The sequence below is a fragment of the Myotis daubentonii genome, chromosome 1, assembly GCF_963259705.1.
Source record: "Myotis daubentonii chromosome 1, mMyoDau2.1, whole genome shotgun sequence".
Classification (NCBI taxonomy): domain Eukaryota; kingdom Metazoa; phylum Chordata; class Mammalia; order Chiroptera; family Vespertilionidae; genus Myotis; species Myotis daubentonii.
In genome coordinates, this window is record NC_081840.1 from 132,334,333 (window position 1) to 132,360,163 (window position 25,831).

At 38.7% G+C, this 25,831-nt stretch overlaps 1 protein-coding gene across 1 annotated transcript in view; it reads right to left on the reverse strand.

The window, feature by feature from the left end:
- The window catches only part of CUBN (cubilin), a 284,448-nt gene that overhangs the window by 70,342 nt on the left and 188,275 nt on the right, over positions 1-25,831 (reverse strand). Inside the window, exons 45-55 of the mRNA XM_059660312.1 lie at positions 24,778-24,956; positions 23,406-23,615; positions 22,398-22,538; positions 20,803-20,984; positions 15,225-15,396; positions 13,956-14,162; positions 10,165-10,314; positions 8,261-8,382; positions 7,494-7,719; positions 5,846-6,033; positions 252-408 (exon numbers count right to left, since the gene is read on the reverse strand). Coding sequence (XP_059516295.1) covers positions 252-408; positions 5,846-6,033; positions 7,494-7,719; positions 8,261-8,382; positions 10,165-10,314; positions 13,956-14,162; positions 15,225-15,396; positions 20,803-20,984; positions 22,398-22,538; positions 23,406-23,615; positions 24,778-24,956 — 1,934 coding nt within the window. The remainder of the gene's footprint in view (positions 1-251; positions 409-5,845; positions 6,034-7,493; positions 7,720-8,260; positions 8,383-10,164; positions 10,315-13,955; positions 14,163-15,224; positions 15,397-20,802; positions 20,985-22,397; positions 22,539-23,405; positions 23,616-24,777; positions 24,957-25,831) is intronic.

The following is a 25,831-nucleotide window of genomic DNA, read 5'->3' on the forward strand; positions in this document are numbered from 1 at the left end:
TTTTTGGATGTGTTAATGGCTCTCAGGCCTTTCACAGCATTTCTCGATTGACCTACCATTGAGTTCAGTTCCATTCTCACTGGTTTTTGAAGGATGGGGGAACTTTCAGGATGAGGTGACCAAGCCACACTGCTCCCCAGGGACCCCCAGTTCCAGCCAACCCCGGCGCAGTCTCCCACTCTTCCCCAGGCCTGCCTGTGGCAGCCACACCCTTTCGAGGACCTCTCAGTTTGGTGCTTGGTGTTACTTACGGCTTACAAAGGAGGCAGAGAAGCCCGGGGCTGGCGCCTCCTGAGACTGGAACACGGCCGTGAATGCATTTCTTGGAGTGACGATGGCACCGGGAGCCACATTCCCACAGCCTGTGGCTAACAGGGCTTCGTCCGTCTCCTCAGTTCCTGCCCACACCTAGCAAAGCCGCAAACACAACTTAATGCTCAAGGTTTTCCTGTCAATATCTTAATGTGCCTGTGCTGGAAAACAATGGCTCTAAGGTATATATCGACCTAAACATAATACTATAGCAAATAAACTGCATGCAAATCTGAAATATTTGATTTTGAGAGCAATATTTTAAGCTGCATTTTAATAGCATATCTGATTTTTTACTCTTTTAAGAGTAGCTAGATAGTAATTTTTAAAAACTCAATCACTACTCAGTTTCTTCTTGCCTTCTCCTAGTTGACCTGATCTAGGTAGCTTAGCTAGGTGGAAAGAGAGAGAGAGAGAGAGAGAGAGAGAGAGAGAGAGAGAGAGAGAGAGAGAGAACAGTAATGTGCACTACTATGTCAATAGACGAGTGGATATAAAAGGCTAATATGCAAATTGTCCCCACAGGCGAGAGTTCGACAGACCAGTAGTTAGACATGTACTGACCACCAGGGGGCGGCATGGAATGTGGTGGGTGTCGGCAACAGGGTGCTGGCAGCAGGCAGCAGTGAAGGTGCTGCTGGCCCCAATGGGCCCTGACAAGAGTGGGATAGTGGCGGGATGGTGGAGCAGGTGAGTGGGTGGTGCCAGGCCAAGGCGGGTGGAAGCAGGGGTCCCGATTGCCTCACTGATTGCCCCATAGATCAGCTCTTATCACCAGCCAGGCCTTGGGACCCTACCCATGCACGAATTTTATGCACCGGGCCTCTAGTATATATATAATAGAGTATTACTTGGGTATATGCCCGTGTGGTAGGCTCAATCCCAAGTAGGGGGGTGCAGGAGGCAGCAGATCGATTTTCTGCTCTCACACTCACATTGATATTTCTGTTTCTCTCCCTCTTCCTTCCTCTCTCTCTCTAAAAATCAATTTAAAAAATGAACAAACAAAATTGAAACAGACTGATAAATATAGAGAACAGACCGATGGTTGCCAGAGGGATTGGGGACTGGGTAAAAAATGTGAAGGGATTTAGAAGTACAAACTGGTAGTTACAATGTAGTCATAGGGGTGAAAAATACAAGATAGGGAATATACTCAATAATATTATAATAACTATGTTTGGTGTCAGGTGGGTACTAGAAATACCAGAACACTTTGTAAAGTATATGATTGTCTAACTACTATACTGTACACAAATAATACAAAATAATATTAAATGTAAATTGTATTTTAAAAATTTTAAAAATGTGTCAGGAAAGAAATGCACACTAACATTTTCCCTAATATCCCTTTTAATATTTTTTAATTTTCCCCTTTAATTATCCAGGGAAACAGTCTACAAAAGTTTTCTCTCTATATTTTGTAAAATTATAAACATGATTTACTAACACATATACTACTTTTACAAACATTATTAAAAGCCAAAGTGATAAGAACTAACTTTTAATAAGGAAGTTCTTTAATGAAGAACTTCAAGAATACTCATGTGCTTATACCTTTCTGAAGTCATTAATTATGGATCTGACAGCTGCACCTTTTGGTCCAAGACCACAAATGTTGTAATGATAATAATGGTAAAGAGTTATTAAGTATTCATTCCTGCCTTTTCAGTCAAGAATTCATGTCATTGGCTAAATGACCCAGGACTCATCAACCTATATTGGATCTACAAAATGCTATGATTTTGTCATCCGGTCAAAAACTTATTGACTTAAGTTTTTCTATAACTCATCCTGGTTGTAAGTGATATCTTATCATTCAAGTAACTTTTTTAAAAAATTAATGTTTATTGAGATTACTCCAGATTTATATCTGGTTGTAAGATATAAAATATAGAAGTCCCTGTACATAGTTTCCAGTTTCCCCTAATGTTGATATCCTGAAAAACTATAGCATAAAAACAATTACATCAATAAAATCCAGCAATCTTGCTCAGTTTCCCAGTTTTACTTGTATTTACACTTATGTGTATATATTTAGTTATATACTAATGGCCCGGTGCACAGATTCATGCATATTGAAAGGAAATTAATTAGAAGGTGGCTGGCGGGGTGGGACTGGGTGAGATGGGCCTGACACATCCTGGAGCCAACCTCCGGCAGTCCCTCCCTGGCCGGCTGTACCTGGGGTAGCTCCATGGCTCGAAGGCATCTGCAGAGTGAGTGGGGTCTCTCCAGCAGGTGGTGTCCCTTGGCCTGCATGGATTGGCTGAAACCAGCTCTCTGACATCCCCCGAGGGGTCCCGGAGTGCGAGAGGGCACTCTGCAAAATTGCTGTTGTACAGGGTGTGGAACGCAAACCCAAGTGTGTAGTAAACCAGATTTGGGGCTGACAGTGCCCCAGCAACAACATAACCCACGGCCGAAGGTGGAATCGTGCGGCCCATGAAGAATTTGGCTCCCTCCTCTCTGGTTTTGGGGTGCGTCACCCGAGAACCGCCACTGCCAAGTCATTGCATCTGCAGAGCTCCTGCATTGAGCATCTGCCCCCTGGTCGTCAGTGCACGTCATAGCAACCAGTCGGACAGATAGAAGGATACTTAGCATATTAGCCTTTTATATATACAGATAAGGTCTATGCTACCACTTTCAACAGCTCCAACACCATGAGGATCCTTAGAGTTGCCCTTTTACCAGTATAACCACACAATTGACATCTACACCCCTCTTCTCTGACCTCTGGTTCTCTGTCCTCCATTCTCAAAATATTGCCATTTCCAAAACATTATATAAATGGAACAATGGTTATGTAACCTTTTGAGATTTTTTTTTTTTTCACTTGGCAAAACTCCCTGGTGATTTGTCTAAATTGTTAGTCTGTCAATAGTCTGTTTTTATGAAGGATTGTATTCCATGGTGTGTATGTACTAAAGTTCATTTAACCATTCAACTGTTGAAGGACATTTGTACTGACTCTAGTTTGGGGCTATTACAAATAAAGCTTCTGTGAACATTGATATACAGGTTTTTGTGTAAATACAGTTTGCATTACTCTGGGATAAATGCCCAAAGTGAAATTGCTAGATCTTACGGTAAGTGTAGGTTTAGATGCATAAGAAACTGCCAAACTATTTTTCAGAGTGGCTGTCCCACCAGCAATGGATAAGTGACACAGCTTTCCACTCCTTGGCAGGATTCGGTGTTTGTCAATGTTTTTAATTTTAGCCATTTTGAGAGGTGAATAGCAACATCTGATTGTGGCTTTAATTTGCATTTTCCCTAGCAGCTAGTGATGTGGAACATCTTTCTATGTATTTATTTATCATGTATATATTGTCTTTGGTGAAATAACTGTTCATATCTTTTCCCCACATGCTAGTTGAAATTTTTGCATTTTTATTGTTGGGTTTGAGAGTTGTGTGTATTTTCTAAATAGTAGTCTGTTGCCAGATACACGGCTTGCGAATCTTTTCTCCCAGTCTGTAGCCTGTCTTTTCATCCTCTGCACAGAGGCATTCACAAGCAACATATTTTTACTTTTGATGAGATAAAATTTATTAATTACCTTTTTATGAATCATTCTGTTTATATTTAGTCTAAGAGCTTTTCACCTACCTCTAGATCCTGAAGATCTGCTATTTTTTCCCGTGAAAGTTTATAGCTATATATTTTACAGTCTATGGTCTATTTTGAGTAAATTTTTGTATACGGTGTGAGGTTTAAGTTTGCTTGCTATAGGTGGGTTATTCTTGCTGGTTCTGCCTACCAATCTGTGTATCCCTTGTCAGAAACAAGAGTCTCAGGGCAGCAGGAGTAAGAGTTCTTCCCCAGGCCACTCAGTTGGGCAGGGCTCTGACTTGCCCCTGCCCCTGGTGGTGCTGGCTTGGTCTGCTGTCACAGGGACTCCTAGTCTGTCCAGAGGAAAAATGGAACTTGGCAATTTTTGAGATCCATTTTTATAATTAAAGAACTTTCCAGTCTTACATCTATGCATTAGATGGTGACTCAGTCCATGAGGGAGAGAGTTCATTTGTTTCATGAAAAAAGCAGTTAGGAAAAGTGTATATTAAATGCATTTAATTATGTATATATTTTATATAAGTATGGGATTCTTATTTAAACAGTAAGCATAGATCAATCAGATATAAAAAATAATTTGAGAGACAATGTAATAATAACATTAACAATACAAGTCACTTTTATGTATTAGGTGGTGTTATATTCCAAGTACTGAACACTAGGTTATTATATCATATTGCCTCTAATGCTTAAACAATCCTATTAAAGTAGGACTTGTGCTCTTTATTTTATGGTTGAGTAATTTAAAGTTCAAACATTTAATTAGTTCACAGAGCAACATGCAGGTGGTAAATGCAAGAGATATGAATAGAGTCCAGGCTAATGTGAACTTAAGGCTGCTGTTCTTTCCACTAAAAGGCCTAGCCTGCCTATTAGAGACAAAACACATAAGATGCAAAAGAGCACAGATGGAATGAATTTATCACACAGTCATCATAGTCAATGAAAAGTGCCACATGAGCAGTATGTGTAAGACAGCCTTATCGGCTGCCTCTCTGTCATGATTTTACATGGGCCTGTCTCATGGTCTTTTCAGCTTGTGGTCTCTTAAGGTCAAAGTGAAGGCTGCACTAGCCACGGCTCTAGCCTATGTAAATTTTATGGCATACTTTAAATGCTGTCTACAATGGAGCCTTACATTCACTTTGTCAGAGAGGGAGGGAGGGAGGGAGGGAGGGAGGGAGGGAGGGAGGGAGGGAGACTAAGATACAAACAGCCCCAGCAGGTTTGGCTCAGTGGATTGAGTGTTGGCCTGCGGACTGAAGGGTTCCAGGTTCAATTTTGGTCAAGGGCACATGCCCAGGTTGTGGGCTCCATCCCGAGTCGGGGGGGCAGGGGCGGATGCAGGGGGCAGCTGATCAATGATTGTCTCCCATCATTGATGTTTCTATCACTCCCTCTTTCTTCCTTGCTCAAATCAATAAAAATATTTTTTAAAGAAAGAAAAAAACAAACAAAATCTGGCCTCTGTCTTTAAATTCTATAGGAAGGAAGAACCATTCATGTTCATGAGAATTTAAAAAGTCCAGAAAATAATCTCTTTAAGTTGCTTTGCTTATGTATTAGCAAATGAAAAGTCACATGGCAACATGAGTTATGGTTCAAAGTTTAATTCCTAATAGTTGAGATTTCTCACTTTTTAAAAAATGTCCCCTGTTTTCATTGATTTTAAGAGAGAGAAGGGAAATAGAGAAAAACATTGATGAAACATCAATCAACTGCCTCCCATATGTGCCCTGACCTGGGATCAAATCCCCAATCTTTTGGTGTATAGGACGACACTCTAACCAACTGAGCCATCCAGCCAGGGTGAGATTTCTTACTTTTTAATTCAAGAAATCTAAGGAGCAAAATTGTCCTTTCCTTGCTTTAAGAGGCAATGAGTCATTTCTATTCTAAATGTTTATATTCACAAAACCAGTTCTGCTTCAATTAAATAAACAAGCCCACTGACCTTCACAAAGCTGTAATGACACTGTCCATCACCACTGGGGATTAGGAAGTTATTGTCAAAGCTGATTTCCAAGTGATTACTTTCGTGAGTAATGACTGTCCAGGAACATCTGCTGTTCTCAGGAAAATTCTGAGGCCAGTGAGGGGATCTGATTGTACCGTTATCAGAATGAAGTATTCCACCACAGCCTTAAAAAGTGTCATGGAAAAAAGGCATTAATTTGTGAGGAAAATAACAATTTTGATAAACCAAGACTTTCAGATAAAACACATTTCTAAATATGAGATTCAGCCCATCTTTCCTTTTTTATGAGTCACTGGCCTTTGGGGCAGGTCTACAAGAACATTCAATGAATATAAGGTGCATTGAATCCACAGGAAGCGTCAGCTGTTGCTGTTTTGTTATACCCCTATGCACTCAACAGAGAACTCTAATCCTTGTCATAAAGAGGATGGACTTCTATTCTGTCTTCACATGATATCAATATGCTTTACTCCTGTGAGGCTATAAACCATTGTGGCCCAGCAATCCCAAATTCTGTATTTTATTACCACTAACACATGAGAATACAAGTCTACAGCCATTTGTAATTTAACTCTAACACACAGGACTAGAGCAAATGATTTTGAGGAAGGGAAAATTATTCCATTAAGCACCATGATTCATTCATATTAAAGCACTGATGGATGAAAATAAATTACATAGATTGACATAAAGGAAAATCTAGAATTATTTTATACTATTGAAATACATACTTACTGGTAAGACATGATAAAAGAAAAAAGTAGGGACTCAAGACAAAATGAAGTCAAATTAAAGAATATTCCCTGAATCTTCTGCTTTTAAACCCTTGGAAAATCAGTGGTTCATCTAAAACTCTGCTCTGACTTCAACAGTAACCAGTGGTTTAATGAGGGAAAATGTGACTCATTCCATAAAGATCTTCATGATAACTGACTCTCCTGGAAAGAATTGCCCTGTGTGTGTGTGTGTGTGACATTGCAGGCTGAAAGCAATCCTAATTAAAGTATCCAATGCAAGTTCTCATATTTTCTGGGAACTTCATATCTTGCTAGCATATACACAAAAGTTACATCCTTTGAACTCAAATGTATGATTATTTTCCATGTACTACAGGCAGAGCATTCATTCTTAAATCACAAATATTATCTCGTGATTTTGTTGCTCAGCACTCTTCAATAGCTCCCCCCTGTGTAAGGGGTAATATGGAAGTCCAGGCTCTTCATGAGGTAGACTTCCTGCCTCAACTCACCACTCATCAGTCCTCCTCCAGGCTCCAAATATATTAAATTACATGTGATTCTGTGGCTATGGAGGTAGAATGGTGAAGTGTTAAGATAAAAGTTTCTGGGCTCCACTGTCTTTATTCAAATCCTGTCTTCAGTGATTATTTGCTACATGACCTAGGCAAATGCTTAACCCATGTATCCTAGATTTCCGCCTATGCAAAGAGAAAAAATATGTATTGGTATTGTGTCTTCCATGCAGGGCTGCTTCATGAGATGACACGTTTAGAATTTAGTCTTACAGAGAGTAGTTACAAAATATAAACTTGTTGAATTCGTTATTAAATTTTTTAAATAACTCAATGAGAAAAGACAATAAGTGCAGAGAATGTTTCTTTTACCTAAAGTGTGCATGCTCCACGTAGCGTAAAATCCACCATTTTGCACCGAATGGTCTGAATTGAAAATCACCACCAGCTGGTTAGAGCCCGACTGGATTGGACTGGGGCTTGACGTTCCACAGTAGTGTCCTATGATGGGCGATCCGGGAGAACCACCATTCCTGACAGTGACAGAGTCCCAAGCACAGGTGCTATGGCTTTCAATGTCAAAGTCACTAAATGTAAGCTGCAGAGGAGAGAAGCAATAATGAAGCACTCTTATTATTTTATAAGCGAGTTGTGAGTTTATCTACCTAGAGTGGGGTAAGGTCCCCCAAATCATTTTATTTTGTCTTAATTTATACAATTTAATATTTATGTCTCTTATTTAATTCTCCCCTGCCCTCCCCTCTTTTTCCTTATTGAAGTTTCTCTTGGAAACTGTGAGAAGGGATATTTCTCTCCAAACTGGAGCACTAAGGACCTCCTCAGTGCCCTGGGCCGGGATGGCAAGCAGATCAAGAACATGAACACACCGCTCTCCAGGTGCGGAATTATCTCCTATGTAGACTTCTGCAATGCTGGAGAATGAGAGTTCCTGTTCCATTAATTGTAAACTTACAGATGTCAACGTATATACTCTAATAAGAGAATTTTAGGGAGAAAATGATCTCATTGGAAGATCAAAGCCTAATATTTGCTTATTAAAAGAACTCTGTTCCTACACAGGACATGATATTGTAGTTCTAATGGTCTCAGGAATCATTTACTCGGGCATCTGAACTCACAGTGATGGTGTCACCTTGTGGGACTTCCAACAACCAAGCACAGTGGGTCAAGCTGTCATACGAAGCTGGATAGTTGGGGCTTGCGATCACTCCACCCTCACCTGTTTGTATTCCACCGCAGTCTGAAATTAGATTTGTGACATTCTAAATAAGATAGGAAAAAATACCTGCAAATCCAAGGTAAAGTAATACTTAAAACTGTCATATTTTATTATTTAAAAATACAATAAATGAATAAATATGTGAAATTGGATAAAAGCAAAGTAAGACTGGGTTAAAGATTAGAAATACACAGAATACCATATAAAGAATCACATAGAGAAAACAGGCTCAAGTTTAGTATGAAGCAAAAAGAAGATAATCTGTACCATAAGTGGAGAATAATTAGGTGTGTGTCTAACCGAGAGTAAATGCACCAGAGACAAAGTAAGTAACATTGCCTTTCTGGAAAAAACTAGAGCAGTGAAAAAAATATGATTAGTAGTATAATTTAAGACTTTGTCACCTGTTAATAAACATATATGTCTATCGTAAGCTTTCACAGTACACATTAGCATAGCAATATGAAGAACAGATATACTTAATAAGCATAGCATGGTATGTTTTATACAAATAATACTGCTTTCTGAAGTCTGACTTATTTATTTCAATTTAATAAAGAAAAATAAACTGACAAGATGGTTGATTGAGTAATCAATCTCACTCCTCCCAATCAACCATTTGATTGTAACAAAAAAGATGTTAGATAAAACCATAACCAAAACACTTTGATTCATACCCAAACATAATGGAAAGAAAGATCTCCAAAACCAGCAAATAATAAATGTACTCAAATTCTGAGGTGTAATCTCAAGCTGAAATTGCATTAGTCTGAAAGAATACAGGACCAAGATATGGGCCACAGGGACTGGGGTCTAAGGTTTTGATGACTAGACAGCAAGAGAACACATTGCCTTTCACCTCCACAAAACCAAGGAATGGAGTTGAGAGTTTTGCATCGAGTTGGGAACCTAAAAGAACTGCCAAGTTGGTGAAAAGGAGCTAGAAAAACTTTAATGGCCCAAAGAAGCAACAGGAGTCCTGCCTGTATTGGGTGAAATTTTCAGGCATTAAAACGAATATCACAGATACAGCTACAACACAAAACATTAGCAAGTAATATCCAGTAATATGTTTAAAACATACACCATGACCATGTTAGATTTATTTCTGGATTGGGTTTATCTTGGAAATCAAAGAATGGTTTAATAAGAGAAAAAATATTTCAATATAATTTATTTTATTAACATATTAAAGGGGAAAATAGGACCATCTCAATAGATGCAGAAGAATTATTTGATAAAATCTTATATATCCATTCACAGAAAAAAAAAGAACAAATAACTTTTCATATGCTAAGAATTTAAAGGACTTACTTTATTCTGATAAGGAGTATTTATTGAAAACCCAAGAACAACCAATATATTTAACAATGAAATATTATAGGCACTGACATTAGGGTTAAAAAAAAGATGCTATTATGATAATGGCTTAGCTAATGAAATCATATAAGAAAAAGAAATAAAATATTGGGGCTGAAAATAAAGCACTATTAGTTGCAGAAGATATGATGATTTACACAGAAAAAAAAACAAAGAAAATTATAAACAAAATACTAAAACTAATGAAAGTATAGCAAGATCTCTGTGCTAAAGATCAATGTAAAAAAATTAAAAATTCCTAGATATCAGCAACAACCAAACAGAAAATGTAATTTAGAATGTCTTATTGACATTGGCAACAAAACCAATAGCAACCTAGAAATAAATCTAACAAAATATATATTTGATCTTTACAGAAACTATTATGAAAATGTTATCTATTATTTTATTGCCAGAATTTGCGAGCTTAATCAGAAGTCTTACCTGTAAAGAAATACTCTGCATGGAATCCAGTATGTTCAACACGTTCATTGGTGACAAAGTGTATCCATACCTGAGAATAAGGTATAACCAATGGCACTGTAGATGCTACAGGTCCACAAAGTCTCCATATCAGAGGCCCATCAGCATTACCTGAACAAAATATCACACCAAGTGCCATTATTTATATAGATTTTAAGTGAATTCAGTAAGAATCAATACTAACAACATTTCAAGGTATTCATGACACATGTTTAAATTATTTAATAGCAGACATTTCAAAAATTTCCTTTCCATCTTTGTCAACTGCAAAAGAAAGAGTCCCTCCAGCAGGGTAAAAATAATATATATATATAAGATATATATCTTTCTCTAATATAGATGCCATTTTAATCTAATTTATATTTTCATAATTATTTTAGCATATCTAAACAGAGATGGAACTAGATGGAACGTTTTACTGCTTTCATTTTTTTTTATGTGATGTCAAGGATCCCTCTTTTTTAGGGAGTAAGAAATATAAAAAAACGGTGACAAAATACATTATCAAGATAAAAGTGATAGAGTTCAAAAATGGCAGCCGGTAAAGTGGAAGCCACTCTCCCAGGACCAAACTGGAATTACAACTAAAATACAGAAAAGCCATCCTGAATAGTCAACTGAAGACTGGCTGGAGAGAACCTGACAACCAAGGACAGAAAGTGGAGACTGCATAGAGACGGTCCTAGAAGAGGCGGCAGGGGGTCTTTTGAGAGAAGTGCCCAGGGAGCTGGCTCAACAAGCAGGTGGGGAGCCCAGAGAGAGTGAAGGCCCGTGAGCAAGTGCATTTATTGGGGGTCAGGGTGGAGAATGCACCAAAAGGTGTGAGGGATTCCCCTGGTGCAGTTGAATGTCACCAGGCCACAGTCAGGGGAGGGCAAGAAGGGGAGCTTGTGGCAGGGACCGGCCTTATCACTCTGGCTCACCTTGTCACCCAGGCGGGCTGCTCACAGCCTGTTTGTGAGGATGTTGAGGCATCAGGAAAATATGAAGTTTTTAAATTTGCAATAAGCTTTTGTATAAAGTTCTGATGTGAACACAGTTTAAATTTATCTTGGCTAAATACCTAGAAGTGTGATCACTGTCTTATATAGAAATGTATTTTTAATTTTATAGAAAATGTTTTCTAAAGTGGATGCACCATTTCGTTATTATCGGCAATGTATGAATATTCAGGTTGCTCTGCGTTCTCACTAGCATTTGGTATTGTTGGTATGTGTGTGTTTTTAAATATTAACTTTCTAATGTCTTATTGTGATTTTAATTAGAATTTATCTAATGACTAATGAGGTTGAGCTTTTTCCCCTTTTCTGTTTGTATTTCTTCTTTGATAAAAATATCAATTCAATTATTTCACCCAGTGTTTTATTTGTTTTCTTATTGAGTTTGATATAATTAGCAAATATCTTATCCTTATCCTTTCATTCTCTTAGTGTAATTCACAGAGCAAAAGTTTTGGTTTTGATGAAGTCCAATTTACCATTTTTAAAAATGATTTTAGTGTTGTAATTAAGAACACATTGCCTAACCAAGATTACAAAGAATTTTTCTTCTGGAAGTTTTATAGTTTTAGATTTACATTTCAATTTATAATACATCTTAAGTGTTGTATATAATGTGAGGTATGGGTTGAAGTTCTCTCTCTTTCTCTTTCTGCATATAGAGGTCTATTTGTTCTAGCACAGTGATGGCGAATCTATGACACGCGTGTCAGAGGTGACATGTGAACTCATTTTTTTGGTTGATTTTTCTTTGTTAAATAGCATTTAAATATATAAAATAAATATCAAAAATATAAGTCTTTGTTTTACTATGGTTGCAAATATCAAAAAATTTCTGTATGTGACATGGCACCAGAGTTAAGTTAGGGTTTTCAAAATGCTGACACGCTGAGCTTAAAAGGTTCGCCATCACTGCGAGTCTAGCACATTATTTAAAAGGGCGATATTCCTACATTGAATTGCCTTTGTGCTTTTGTCCAAATTCAGATGTCCTTATTTTTGTAGGCGAATCTGTGCTATTCTGTTACATTGAACTGTATATCTAGACTTTTTCCAATACTATATTGTTTTCACAATGTAGCTTTACTGTTTTTATTCCTATAGATTTACAGTAAGTTTTGAAATAAATTAGTATATGTTCTCTAATTTTGTGCTTTTTAAAAGTTGTTTGGCTATTCTAGTTGTATTTGAATTAGTTTGTAGATATCCCAAATTGCCTGAGATTTTGATTGGGATTATACTAAATCTAGAAATCAATGTGGTAAATGTTTCATGTGCCCTCAAGAAAAATGTCTATTTGGTTGTTATTTGGTGAAGCATTCTATAAAATGTCAATTAGGTCATGTTGCTTGATAGTGTTACTAAAGTCTCCTATATCCTTAAAATAAATAAATAAATAAATAAATAAATAAATAAGGTAAATGCCTAATATTTCAATGATTTCTTCACTGAATTTAATAAACTAAAATAAAAGGTATTAGTGCTCAGACCAAGAACTATCACACTGGAGCTGAATATTTTATGAAGATTACTTTTCACAGTAATGTAATTAACATTTATAGTGCACCTGCAGCACTCACACTGATATGCTCTCTGTTTTTTGAGTCAAACAACATCACTGATCTTATAAGTCAACAAAAATAGTATTTTCACTGTCTGTAAACTGGGGGAGTAGAGGGATTGCATTTAACTGCTTTATTTGGTTCTATGAGCCAGTGGCGTGGAGCCAGGTGGCAGTGGTGAGGGTTTACCAGAATTACATGGAGAACATTCTCAAACTACAACATCCATTGCTCTCATAAGCCTCCTCTAGATTTGTCTATCTTGGGGAGCCCAGGTGGTTCTCCTGCTGGGGTAGTTGGTCTATGACCATAGACTTTATCTAATTCTCCTTCTAGAAAATGCTATCTTCCATGTTCTCAAACCCACCATGGATTCCTAAAGTTGCCCCAGAACATTGCCACCAGCAAACTACATTAGTTCTTGCTGCTTTCAGCCTATTTTTCTTTACATTTTGCAATAACATGGAACTTGGTGAACCTTGGACAAAATAGATGGTCTACAATGCTACTTTCCTTCTCTGTTGTTTGTTTGTTTGTTTGTTTGTTTTTTAACCCAGAAAAGAATATCAATGGATAATGTATGCCTTGACTATGGGAAAGAACTAAAATGTATTCATCTTTCATGAATGAGGATATTTAAACATCCTTAAGAGAATTATGGTTTACCAAGTACACCTCAATCCTTTTCTATCCTGAAATCAAAGACAAACTTGACCGCTCTGGGGATGATTCCTCAAATGACTTCCACGTGCTTCTCCATCTGGTGTATTTTGAAACTTCTTTTGACTTCTAAGGCCTAAGCAGACTTCCACAGCTGCTTTTATGAATCTTATAAGTTCAGTAAACCACTGATACTGACAATTTTATGTTCCAGTCTCTGAGGAAAGGAGTCTGGAGTCCTGGGTTACAGTGAAGGGGCCACCTGAACGCATTAAGAGAGCAAAGACAAACCAGAATCTCTCATCAGTTGAACCACACAGTCTGGTTATGAACACGGATTCATCTTTCTCACTGCTCATAGGGCATGTGTTCCTCAGCTGGGCACACACAGAATTATGGCTTTTCTGACCAACATTCTTTTGGACCCTATGTGCATATATTATAGCCATCTGGTTCTTCTCATCCTGGGTGATCTCCAGGCATAAGAAGAATACTGTAGATAAATAGAAGATCATGATCCAATTGGACTCACCCACTCGGAACTCTAGGACATCAAACTGACAGTCTTGGTGACTTTCTAGGTAAAAATTCTCAAAATGAATGTAAATGGATGAATTTCCCTGATTTGGATTGCTGAGAGTCCATTCACAGTTTAGGTTTCTTGAGTAATTGCTGACTCCATTATAGCCAGGAGAAGTAAAGTTTCCTTCCGGGGAATTGGTAAGGGCCCCACCACACACTAAAGACACAAAAGACAACAGAGAAAATAGTAAAACTCATGCCATAACAGAAGACACAAACAATAAAGGAACAATCAGTAACATAACAGCAGCAACATTTTTACTTTTATTTTTCTTTTCTAGGTGAAGTCAAGTCTGTGGGTAAACAGCTGGCTCATGCATGCGAACTATGGAAGAACTTTCTGTGGGTTTAGAACAAAATATTTGCAAAAATGAGCAGTTTCTTTATTTTCCTGTAGTTGAAGAATAAGTGGGTAGGGTTTGGCTCTGCATCAATATCTCCTCATTTTGGGCCTACTGTTCATTAATATTTAATTTAGAGGAATACTGAAATATAACGGTGGTCTCAATGGCTTCTAATTAGCAATTCTCCACTTGATCCAATAATTTAATTGGATCAAACAGATCATATAACATTATAGTGCCAATAAATTGACCCTTTAAATAGGAAATAAAGACTTCATATATCAATAACGTAAAGTCTTTTAATATGTAGTTCAAATTTTTCTAAATTTAAAACCTCTTAGATAATAACATAAATCCAGAGAGTAGGAGGATATTTAGAATAGAAAGGCCATACCCTGCTTAATTTTCAAATACTCTACGTCAAATGTGAACTCCTCATTCATTTACGCTGGAAATGTGTATAAGGATGGATTACTAAGAAACAGTAAACTATCTCCGTCTTAAATTAATGTAGATACTTTCTGGAAGGGAATTACCTTCTATCTAAGAGGAAGATGGTCTCCTAGCACAAAAGAATGACAGAGGACTGCGGGACTGAAAACCAGCTATAATCATGGAATTGAGCTAGCACCTCTTCTAACAGCATTTTTAAAAGTTTTAATCCACAATGCCAGTCTTCTTTCCAAAACCAAAGGAATTTTTATTTTTTAAATTTTTATCCATCATGGGTTTTCTATCTGGTTATGCATGTCTGTCTACGTAGAAGATCCTTGCTGAAACTTTAATCACTGAGGTTGAAGTAGATGGCTCTGCTGCTGTGGGCAGTAGCTGTGGGGACACCTGCAAGCATATGTATTTAGAACACCCTGTGTTACCTGCATCTTCACTGGATGTGTAGGAAGCACTGAAGCCTCCATATGGCCTGGACCCATCAGTGAAATAAATGACTTTCATTGTATTTCCCGAAGATTTGATCTCATCACTTATATTCACACTGCTACATAGCTTCCAGAGCACGGGTGAGTTACTTCTAATGCCATTGAACACCTGTTAGAAAAACAGTTTAACCTTTAGACACACAGTCCATCTTACTGAGTACTTTTTAGGAGGTTATATTTCCAGCCCAGACGCACTTCCTTCTAAGGAAACTCTGTGCTAAAATGAATTAACAATTCGGGCTCCTAGCCCAGTGCCACAACCACTATGTTACCCAGAGCACATTTTGTGGCCTCAGGGTCATTTCACTAAATGAAAATACAGCAGCAATGCCCTCCTGCCATGGTGACAAATGAAAAACTGTTGTACTCTTTGCAACAGGAAACTGTGCTCTAAATGTAAAGTAGATATGCCAACATGCTTCCATCTCAGTTCACAGAGTTTACTGCTGGGCAGTTTTTCCTAACAATGCATCAGGACCTTTGATATTTAGGATGAAGGCTGAAATGTTTGTCTCTGATGATGTAAAGAATGAAATCAAATATTTTAAATGCCTTGAAAAGTAATTTAAAATGTCAATCTCATTATCAATTGTTCTTTCCTAATTACTAATGGATTCAAGCTTCCATTCTCTTAATAATTCGAATTTTAAAAAGTTGATTAGAGTATTGGTGACTCCAACATATTAAACAATAACTCTAGTTATGCACATATTTATAATAATTGGCAAAGTATGATTTAGCATTCTTGGTTTTTATAGTTCAAGGACGGTCAAGAAGTAACTACACAATAATTGAATGAGTGATTGTTTGACATTCCTTTTTTTTTCTTTTTTTTTTAGAAAGGATTTGAATGGCTCACAATTAGACATAATGTGCCAGAAAATGACACTAAGAGCTATGGAGAAAGAGAATGTACTCCATCACAAAAATATAAGCTTTTTTATTTACTACTAGGGGCCCGGTGCACGAAATTCGTGCATTGGGTGTGTGTGTGTGTGGGGGGGAGTGTCCCTCAGCCCAGCCTGCCCCCTCTCACATACTGGGAGCCCTCAGGCGTTGACCCCCTCACCCTCCAATCACAGGATCGGCCCCTTGCCCAGGCCTGACGCCTCTGACAGAGGTGTCAGGCCTGGGCAGGGGACTCTCATTTCCCCCCATCACTGGTTCTGCCCCTAGCCCAGGCCTGATACCTCTGGCCCAGGCATCAGGCCTGGGCAGGGGACCCCCAGACCCCTCCGATTGCTGGCTCTGCCCCTTGCCCAGGCCTGATGCCTCAGCCAGAGGCGTAGACCCCCATCACCCTCCGATCACCTGATCGGCCCCTTGCCCAGGCCTGATGCCTCCGCCAGAGGTGTCAGGCTTGGACAGGAGACCCCCATCTCCCCCTGATCACTGGCTCTGGCCCCCGCCCAGGCCTGAGGCCTCTGGCCCAGGAATCATGCCTGGGGAGGGGACCCCCATCTCCCTCTGATCACTTGCTCCACCCCCCGCCCAAGCCTGACGCCTCTGACCCAGGCTTCAGGCCTGGGCAAGGGGACCATCATATCCCCCCAATCCCCGGCTCCGCCCCCCACCCAGGCCTGATGCCTCGGCCAGAGGAGTTGACCCTCATCACCCTCCGATCACCAATCACCGGATCGGCCCCTTGACCAGGCCTGAGGCCTCCGGCAGAGGTGTCAGGCCTGGGTAGGGGACCCCAGCTCCCGGCGATTGTGGGCTCCGCTTTAGGCCCAGGCAAGGGACCCCTAGCTCCCGGGACTGCCAGCTTCGACCGTGTCCAGCTCCCATCGCTGGCTCCACGCCTACTTCCTGCTATCACTGACCAGGGCGGAAAAGGCGCCTGATTCTCCGATCATGGCTGGGGGGCAGGGCAAAGGCGGCCCTGGGGCCGCCTTTGCCCTGCCCCCCAGCTCTTAGCTCCCCCCTGGGTTTCCGGTCACTGTCAGTGGCAGGGGGCTTCTTCCTGCTTTCCCTTTCGCCTCCCTGCATTGTGCCTACATATGCAAATTAACCGCCATCTTGTTGACAGTTAACTGCCAATCATAGTTGGCAGTTAATTTGCATATAGCCCTGATTAGCCAATGAAAAGGGTATCGTCGTACGCCAATTACCATTTTTCTCTTTTATTAGTGTAGATAATTGATTAAATTTAGCTCCTTTCTTTTCTTCCTCTTTCCCTAGCTCCTCTCTCCCTCCCCCTTTCTTCCTTCCTTCTTTTTTTTTCCTTTCTCTCTGAGAAATTCTCAAATAAATAAAGGGTGAGCAAAGGGCAGCCCAATCCCCTTGTTTGGAGTAGAGTGAAGAACAAACAAAACAAACCTCGAATCTATAAAAATATATCGCAAAGGAAAGGAATGTGGACATCAGATCAAAAATTCAGAAATTAATTCTGAAGGTGTTTCTTTGTTGGAGTCTTAACCTTCCCAGGAGAAATGACCTATAGATATGACATCTGTAGTTTCCTCAAATTAAATAGTCATCTCCCCACTTGTCACCGCCCATGAAGCACACAACCCCAGTCATGCACACAGAGCTTCCCATTAGGCGTTTAGTACTTCATTATTAAATAGAAATGAACAGCCAAGGCTACCAGACATTTAGGGAAACATGGCAAAGGCAGAGACGAATATAGGTAAATAGGAAACCGGAACTTAAAGGAAATGGGCCACAAAAAGAGGAAAATACTTCAAAATTATGATTAATATATTCATATATTAATATTAATATATTGAACACATGTGATATTTTTAAATATGCAATACGTTGAAAGACTAAGGATAAAGTAAGTACAATTCTAGCTATACACATTCTTAAAACTTTGTCATTCATCTCCACTTCCTTAAGAAGCTGCAAGAGCATATGCCTCACTAAACAGAGGAACTTAACCCAAAAAGGGAAATGCACATGTCATACAGCCAGGCCTCCAGCCCAGAAGAGAAAGGAAGGGACTTGGACATTTGGTGAAGGGAAATCCCAACATGACAGTCGGCACCAGGCTTGTAGAACAAGGCTCAAGGAGAGCTATTGCTAGGATATTGCTTACTTCATTATATAAGGTGGGGACATATGTCTGGAGTGGAAAGTGTGTAAACGAATTAGTGATAGATACATAGAAAACCAAGAAAATGTACAAAGGGCACTACTAGTATTATTACAAAAAAACAAAAGCAAACGCTATCATAGTACACTACCTGGCTTCATTGCTAATGGTGTTTACATAATCATAATAATGTAAACATTAAATAACAATTTAAACAAAATCTGTGATCTAAGTATTTTTGGAGAAAGTTGGGGGAGTATGTGAAATGTGCACACCACTGTGTGCATTTGTGGTGGTGGTACGGGCTGGTTTGTGAAGAGAGCTAAATCTCATCGTCCATAGCTGGGCTTAAAGAGATAATGTATAAGACTCCAAAATAAAGAAGTGGCAGAATAGGAATATTATTTTTAAATAATGACAGAAATTCCTCAAGAAGTAGACAACAGAGTTGAGAGTGGATGCCTTCGGCATATATGATTCAGAGATGGGGAAATGACAAAACATAATTCAGAATTTGTGGCTATCACTGTGAATTTTATTGTAATTATTTGAGTTCTAAAGCTAGAATTATTCATATTATCTTTCCTGCAGGGCATGTGGATATTCTGTTGGTAAGATTCTTAATAATCATTATATTCAATTTGATCTCAACTATGAAAACCATTTCAAAGGAAAACCCCCCAGCATACACGTCAAAGTTTTAATGAGTGTGTAGAATTCTAAGTATTTTATATTTTTTATTTTTCTGAACTCTCCTAATTTTGGTCAATAAGCATCCATTGTATTTGTAATCAGAAAAAATAGATTAAAATTAGTATACAAATGAATTTATGAAATATGTTACTTTTTTCAGATAGCAGAACTCGGCAAAATTTTAAGCTTGAATGTAATCATTTTGGGGTAATAAAAAGTGGTAGATACATACAAAGATGTTTCATATTTTTGAAACTCACTATGCAACAGGAGACAATTAAGTGGAAAACAAAAGTAGCTTGTTTTTAAAATGAATAATGATAGTACTTCCATTTATTCATTCAACAACTTTTGTCCTTCTTATGTGCCAGGCACTGGGCACTGGGCATTGAAGGAGGCCAAGTGCGTGTCCTAATGGAGCTCGCATCCTGGTTGGGGGAGCAGACAATTAGCAGGAAGCAAATAAATGTGGAATATCAGGTGGTCTGAAGTGCTGTGAAAGCAATAATAGAGGGAAACGAAGAGGCCACGATGAGGTTTATTGAATATGGGGTGCTTGGTGTAGGCCTCATGGATCAAATTATTTGAGTAGAGACCTCAGTGAAGTGAAAGAATGAACTGGGCAGCCATCTAGACAAAGGCAGTAGTGCATGCGAAGTGAGTTGGGAGTGTGTGTGTGGGGGGGGGGGGGAGGGATGCGGGGGGCGGGGAGGTCCAGGAGGGGGTTTATGCATATTCAATGAACTGAAAAGAGGCCAGTGAGCAAAAGGGGAAGGGGGTGTGAGATAAGGTGCAGAGGTAGGAAAGGAAGGGGCAAAAGTAATGTAGGGCCAGTGGGCTATTATAAGGGTTTGGGATTTTCCATTAGAAGATTTTCAATGAAAGCAACATGATATGATTTACATTTAAACCTATCACCCTGGCTGCTGTGTTGAGAATGCAGGGAGACAGGGTAGAAGTTATTAAAATAAATCTAAGTGAGTGGCGATAGTAATAATAATGGCTATGATGAAAAGTAGTTTGATTCTGGATCTTTTAAAAACATACAGCCAATGGTACTTGCTTATGGATGTAACATAAGGTGTGAGAGAAAGGTATCCAAAACAGACATCAAGATTTTTGACCTGAGCAATCAGGAGTTTGGAATTATTATTTACTGAGCTAACAAAGCCTGAAGAAAGGACAAGTTGGGTAGGAAAATATACTTATATTAATCTACAATCCATACAGTAAATGCATATAGATCTGTCATCTCACAATTAGTAATCTCCTTTCACACTCATGGATCTTACTTTTGTTTTCTGCTAAGGAAAGGTAAAAAAATTTGAGGCTATATTTCAAAGCATTTGAGCTACATGGAGGCCAAGCAGCCATGGCCCCTCAAAGGGGTCACTCAGAACCTCTGGCATAGAACGGTGTTATACAGAAATACTCATCTGCTTAAAACTTGTGGTGGTGGGTTGTTCTGTGACTAGTCCCATTCAGCCATGGCTTACCTATAGGCTTAATTTCTCTGTTTACTCCATTTTGCCTTTTGCTCTTAAAATTTATCCTACCAATGGCCCTGATGTATGTTGTGATAACTAATAGCCTCTTAAAACAGCTTTTACAAATACTGTGGCAGTTTATTGAGATTCCGTCCTGTCTAAAATACTTAGAGTTTGTCTGAGATACAGTTGTACAATGGGAATATTCCTGACCTAGTTTCCTGACTATGATTTATGAGACAATGAACTCCTTAACTAATGGAATATAATATCCCTGACTGCACAGGACACTTACTGTCACACGCTCGCTGTTGCAGGACGGATGAGCTTCCAGCCTCAGGTTGTTAAAAGTTAGTGTGACCTGCCTTCCTTCCTGCACAGTGATTCTCCACTCACAGATCCGGCCATGAGGATTTGGGTTAGGGTAGTTGGGAGAAGTAAATGTTCCAGTAGGGCCCTGTAGATCTCCACCACATTCTGAAGGAGGAAGAAAAAAGGATTTCCAATGAAACCAAATTGACCCTTTCTATAAAGAATGTCCTCAAAATTAAAGTGGTTTCTTTTCCCATTATCATATTGGACAAAATTATTGCCCTATTTATGTGGATTCTGAGAAAGAAGATACCTACTAAGAAGAGCTCGTGGTGGCTAACTGGGCTCAAATATAAAAAACAAAGCCTAGCAGCCACTTCTACACAGGGAACTCTTATGAAAACTGCACTTCAGGGAGAAGCTCGCACTGAACTGTCGACCTGCACTGTGTTCCCACCACACAGCCCTTATAAAGGAGTTCCTAGAATCCTATTTTAACCAATAGGACTGAGGCTTTCCCCATCCAATCATAGCTGCCCAGTTCTATTCTCATCAGCTTCTTCACCAACCAATCAGAGCAGCTCCATTCTGACCAATCAAACTGTGAAGATTTGGAATCTTCATTTGCATGAGGATGGGCCAATCAGGGACCAGGAGTGGGGACTTCTGTCTATTTAAATCAGCTTCTCCCCCTTCTAGGACCATTGTTTCCCTTTTTATCTAAGAGTGAGTTTCCCTGGCTGGAGCTGAAACACCAAAGGTGTCGCACCAGTGCAGAATGGAGCAGACCAGCACAGGGTGGAGAAGTCCAGCCAGGAGCAGAGCAGAGCTGTCTCCCTAGAGAGAGGCCTGGCCCCAGGGCTGCCTAATCCAGAGCTGCCTCACAGCCATGCTGTTTCACACTGTGCTGTATCACAACTGAGCTGTTTTGCACTCAATAAAGTTTCCTCTCCACTGCACCCAAATTGAGGATTCCTGCTGGCATTAAATTGGCACCAACAACAACCAGTGACATAACTATATGTATGCAAGCACTTAGACGAAACATTTGTATTCATTTCCTATTAATATTTAACCTTTATTTCCATGGATGGTAGTTCACAGCATTTTATCACCATGGCCCAAGAAATATAAGACCAATAAATGTAGTAATCTTAGAGTCAGGAAAATCAGCGGGCTAAAGTACTTATCCTCTCTTTTTTTTTTCTTTCCAGACAAGATCTTTATTTTACTTGAGTTTGTCAGGGAATTTTGGAATGCAAATTCTGAGTAGGACTAATGGGCTGACTTCCTTAAAATGAATGTAGTACAACTCCCGTCCCCTTATATCTCTCCTAGTTCTAGTTCCCTTCTTTTGTAGCACTGACCACAGGTGTGGCTTTCAATGATCAGTGTGACTGTTTGATTGACATCTGCCTTTCTACGAAGCTGTAAGGTCCAAGAAGACAGGAGTCAGGTATTTTAGTTTTGTTTTTGTGGGGTGTTTTGTCCAATTGCTATAACATCTGTGCCTAGCATAATGTCTATCCAGTGTAGGTGCTCAATAATATATATATTTACATAAATCCATGAACTTACCTTCCAGACTGGATTCAAACCGTAGTCTGAATCCTGAGGCAGTAAGAGAGTCATCTGTGACAAACCGGACCAAAACAACATTGCTAGAAGTGTCCACGCTGTCAGGAATGATGTTTCCACAGTATCTGCCCAGTAAGTTTCCTGTGAGAGTCAAATAAGTAAGTATGTATATGTCCAGGTAATTGATTTTATTTAAATTCTACTGGAGGTGTTCTGCACATATGAAGAAAATAATAAAAGATAAGACCCTGTCCATGAAGAAATGATAACCTCTGTCAAGAGAAGTTGGACAAATATGAATAAAAATAAATATATTCAAATATATGATGTGTAAGATAAATGGCAACCAGTCATGGCAATGGCATCTGAGCACAATGAGGAAGGCTAGCTCATTTGTTTAAAGAAATGGTTGGAATAAATAGAGTGACATGTGTTCATCTCATATTATTTTCAGGCTACATTACCCTTTCTTCTCCTTACTCCACATAATGTCCCTCAAATAACTACATATGGCCCTGGAAGACTATGCTCTCTCTGTAGTCTCCAGGGTAAGCTATAGGACAGTGATGGCGAACCTTTTGAGCTCGGCGTGTCAGCATTTTGAAAAACCCTAACTTAACTCTGGTGCCGTGTCACATATAGAACTTTTTTGATATTTGCAACCATAGTAAAACAAAGATTTATATTTTTGATATTTATTTTATATATTTAAATGCCATTTAACAAAGAAAAATCAACCCAAAAAATGAGTTTGTGTGTCACCTCTGACATGCGTGTCAAAGGTTTGCCATCACTGCTATAGGATGACAACTGTGGCTCAGGACACCCACTGTTTATGGGCGTGTGGAGGGAGAGAAAGGCTAGCACTCCCCACATCTGACTGAGCTGCACTTCTTTGCCAAGAACAGACATAGTTTTTCCTTTCTTGGAAGTGAGGAATCTTTAGAGGCTGGGTGAGTACATGTGAAAATAAACACCCCCAAAGATAGCAGGCGTATTTTTACTGACCAGAGGTATGGTTTTCCCAGATCTCAACAAAGTCTTTTTCACAGCCAGAGGAATTCTGAAGGTTAAAGTCTTCAAAATGGATGGTGAGATAATGTCCAGAGGGACCCCTGAGATGCCACTCACATAATAAATCATCTGAATATGCAAGTGTTGGATATCCGATGCTTTGGATGATACCACTTTGCCCTGTCAATGTTCCCCCACACCGGGCTGCAAAAAAAAGAGAGCAATATTCTATTATAGATTTTTTACAATTTCACCAGCACATTTGAAAACTTTTATATGCCAAATGAACATGAATTGAAGTTCCAAAAATTCTGAAAATGCTTGGTTAGTGCTCCCTTGCTATTGGAAATCTACTATTGATGTACAGAGAAATGAAAGCACAAGTTCAATCCAATAATTGGAAATGAAAGACTGAAAGATTTGGACATATTCTGTAATATCTCTTTAATTCTTGGGGTGCCATGTAAAATCTGTCAGTTGCAATAACATTTCATTTCACGAACCAACTGATAGATTGATAGGGCCTGCCCAGTATCCTGTGTTGGATTCTGAAGACTGAGTCCAACTTCAGCTGGGAAGGGTGCTGTGGCTCCTTTGTGATGCTGACCATTTCTAGTTTAACTATCAAATACACATTTTACTGCAGTAACTTGTAGCTCAAGGCCTGAAAACTACTATTCGATTAGTTTTCATTAGTCAGGTGTGATAGATTGAGTTATACATAATTTGCATCAGCTATGAAACAACCTATGGTATAGCTTAAATGTTTGAATTATATACAATTTGCATCAGCTATGAAACAACCTAAGGTATAGGTCAAATGTTATTACAACTGGTCTTTCCAAGTGTTGTATGCATCAAATATGTTTGGTTAATGTCCAGGACATATTATAGTGAATTGTGAATTTTTTTAAGTAAGGAAATCAAAACACTGAAGAACTCTTTGCTTTTTGTCTACTGACTGATTTGGCACTAGAGGCTTAGGGGGGAAATCGACTCAATTATCTGTTAATGATGAGGAGTTCAAAATCACTATTTTAAATATAGTTAACATTTACTAAAGAGTTTTGCTATTTAAAATAATAAATATTTCATAATAATAGGAAGAAACAATAATTTGATTTGACTAATGTGTTTTTCAAAAACAAGTTAGGACAAAATACAAAATATTCAAATTTATAAAAGTGTTTTAAAATGGAAATCAAAGTAAAAATTAATGACTTGCAGTTTTAAACATTTATATTCCTTACTTATTTCTATCATTAAAATTAGGCAGATGGAAAGACTTCTTTTAAAATTGTGTGTGTGTTTTGTTTTAATGTATTTATTCTATCCCTACTTTCTTACTGAATATAAAAAGTGTTACCTATAGAATACTTGGCCTTAAATCCCACATGAGTGGCGCTGTTGTCAGACCGGAATCTCAAATATATCACCTCTCCTGAGGACAACTGACTTCTGGGCAAAGAGGTACCACAGAGCTTGGAAATTATTGGTGCATTTGAATCAGCTCCATCTCGCAACTCAAGATAATTGGATGTACAGCTAAAGTGAAAGAAAATTCTGTTATATGAAGACAATTGCTTTGACATATTTTGCTAGAAAAAGATTTCACTTACTTTTTCCAAGAGCATTATTAAGTTAGCTTTTCTGGAGCAGAAGACACTGCAACAGAGTCAATTTAAGTGTCATTTCACTTCAGAATACTCTATAATATTCTTCCTAACCATGACACACAGTTTAGTTAGAAGGTAAAAAAAGGGGGTGGGGGTTTACATGTACCACACTGAAGAATATTCATATTCCTTCCATATTCTGCATTAGTTTTATAAGTTTAAAAGTCATTCTCAAGTTAAAAAGCACTCAAGTATTTTATTTCACATGATGATTCAATGCATTTCATATGACAAAGTAGAACTCTCTTTTGACAGCTCTGTGACCAGGCTAATGGACAGTCTAAGCTGGAATTTTCTATGTCCATAAAAGGGATCAAGTATTTACCCAGTATTTCTTGAGTCAATCAGCCAATTAATGCTCAATGAGTGGGAGAGTGGCCTTGCATAAGGTGCCCATACATGGTAAACAAGAGATCTTGTAACTAAGATTTGTTCCAGACACATATTCATGCAAATGTATGCACACTTTTGTTAAATGAGAAAAAATAGAGATTTTTTATTTTTTTGCCTATTCCCTTTGTGTTTAACATAGTAAAACTTACTTTCTGGTGTGTTATCTTTCAGAATTCTTATTAAATAGAAATTAGAAATTGTACTGTACTTGCTTTAGTCCTGTTTCTGAAACTGGTGACCTCTGATGTCACATAATACAAATTTCCATTTGTTAAACAGATATTTTATCATTTATGACACTCAGTGTGAGGCTGGGCAAATAAATCCTCATCTAGCAGAGACACTACACTT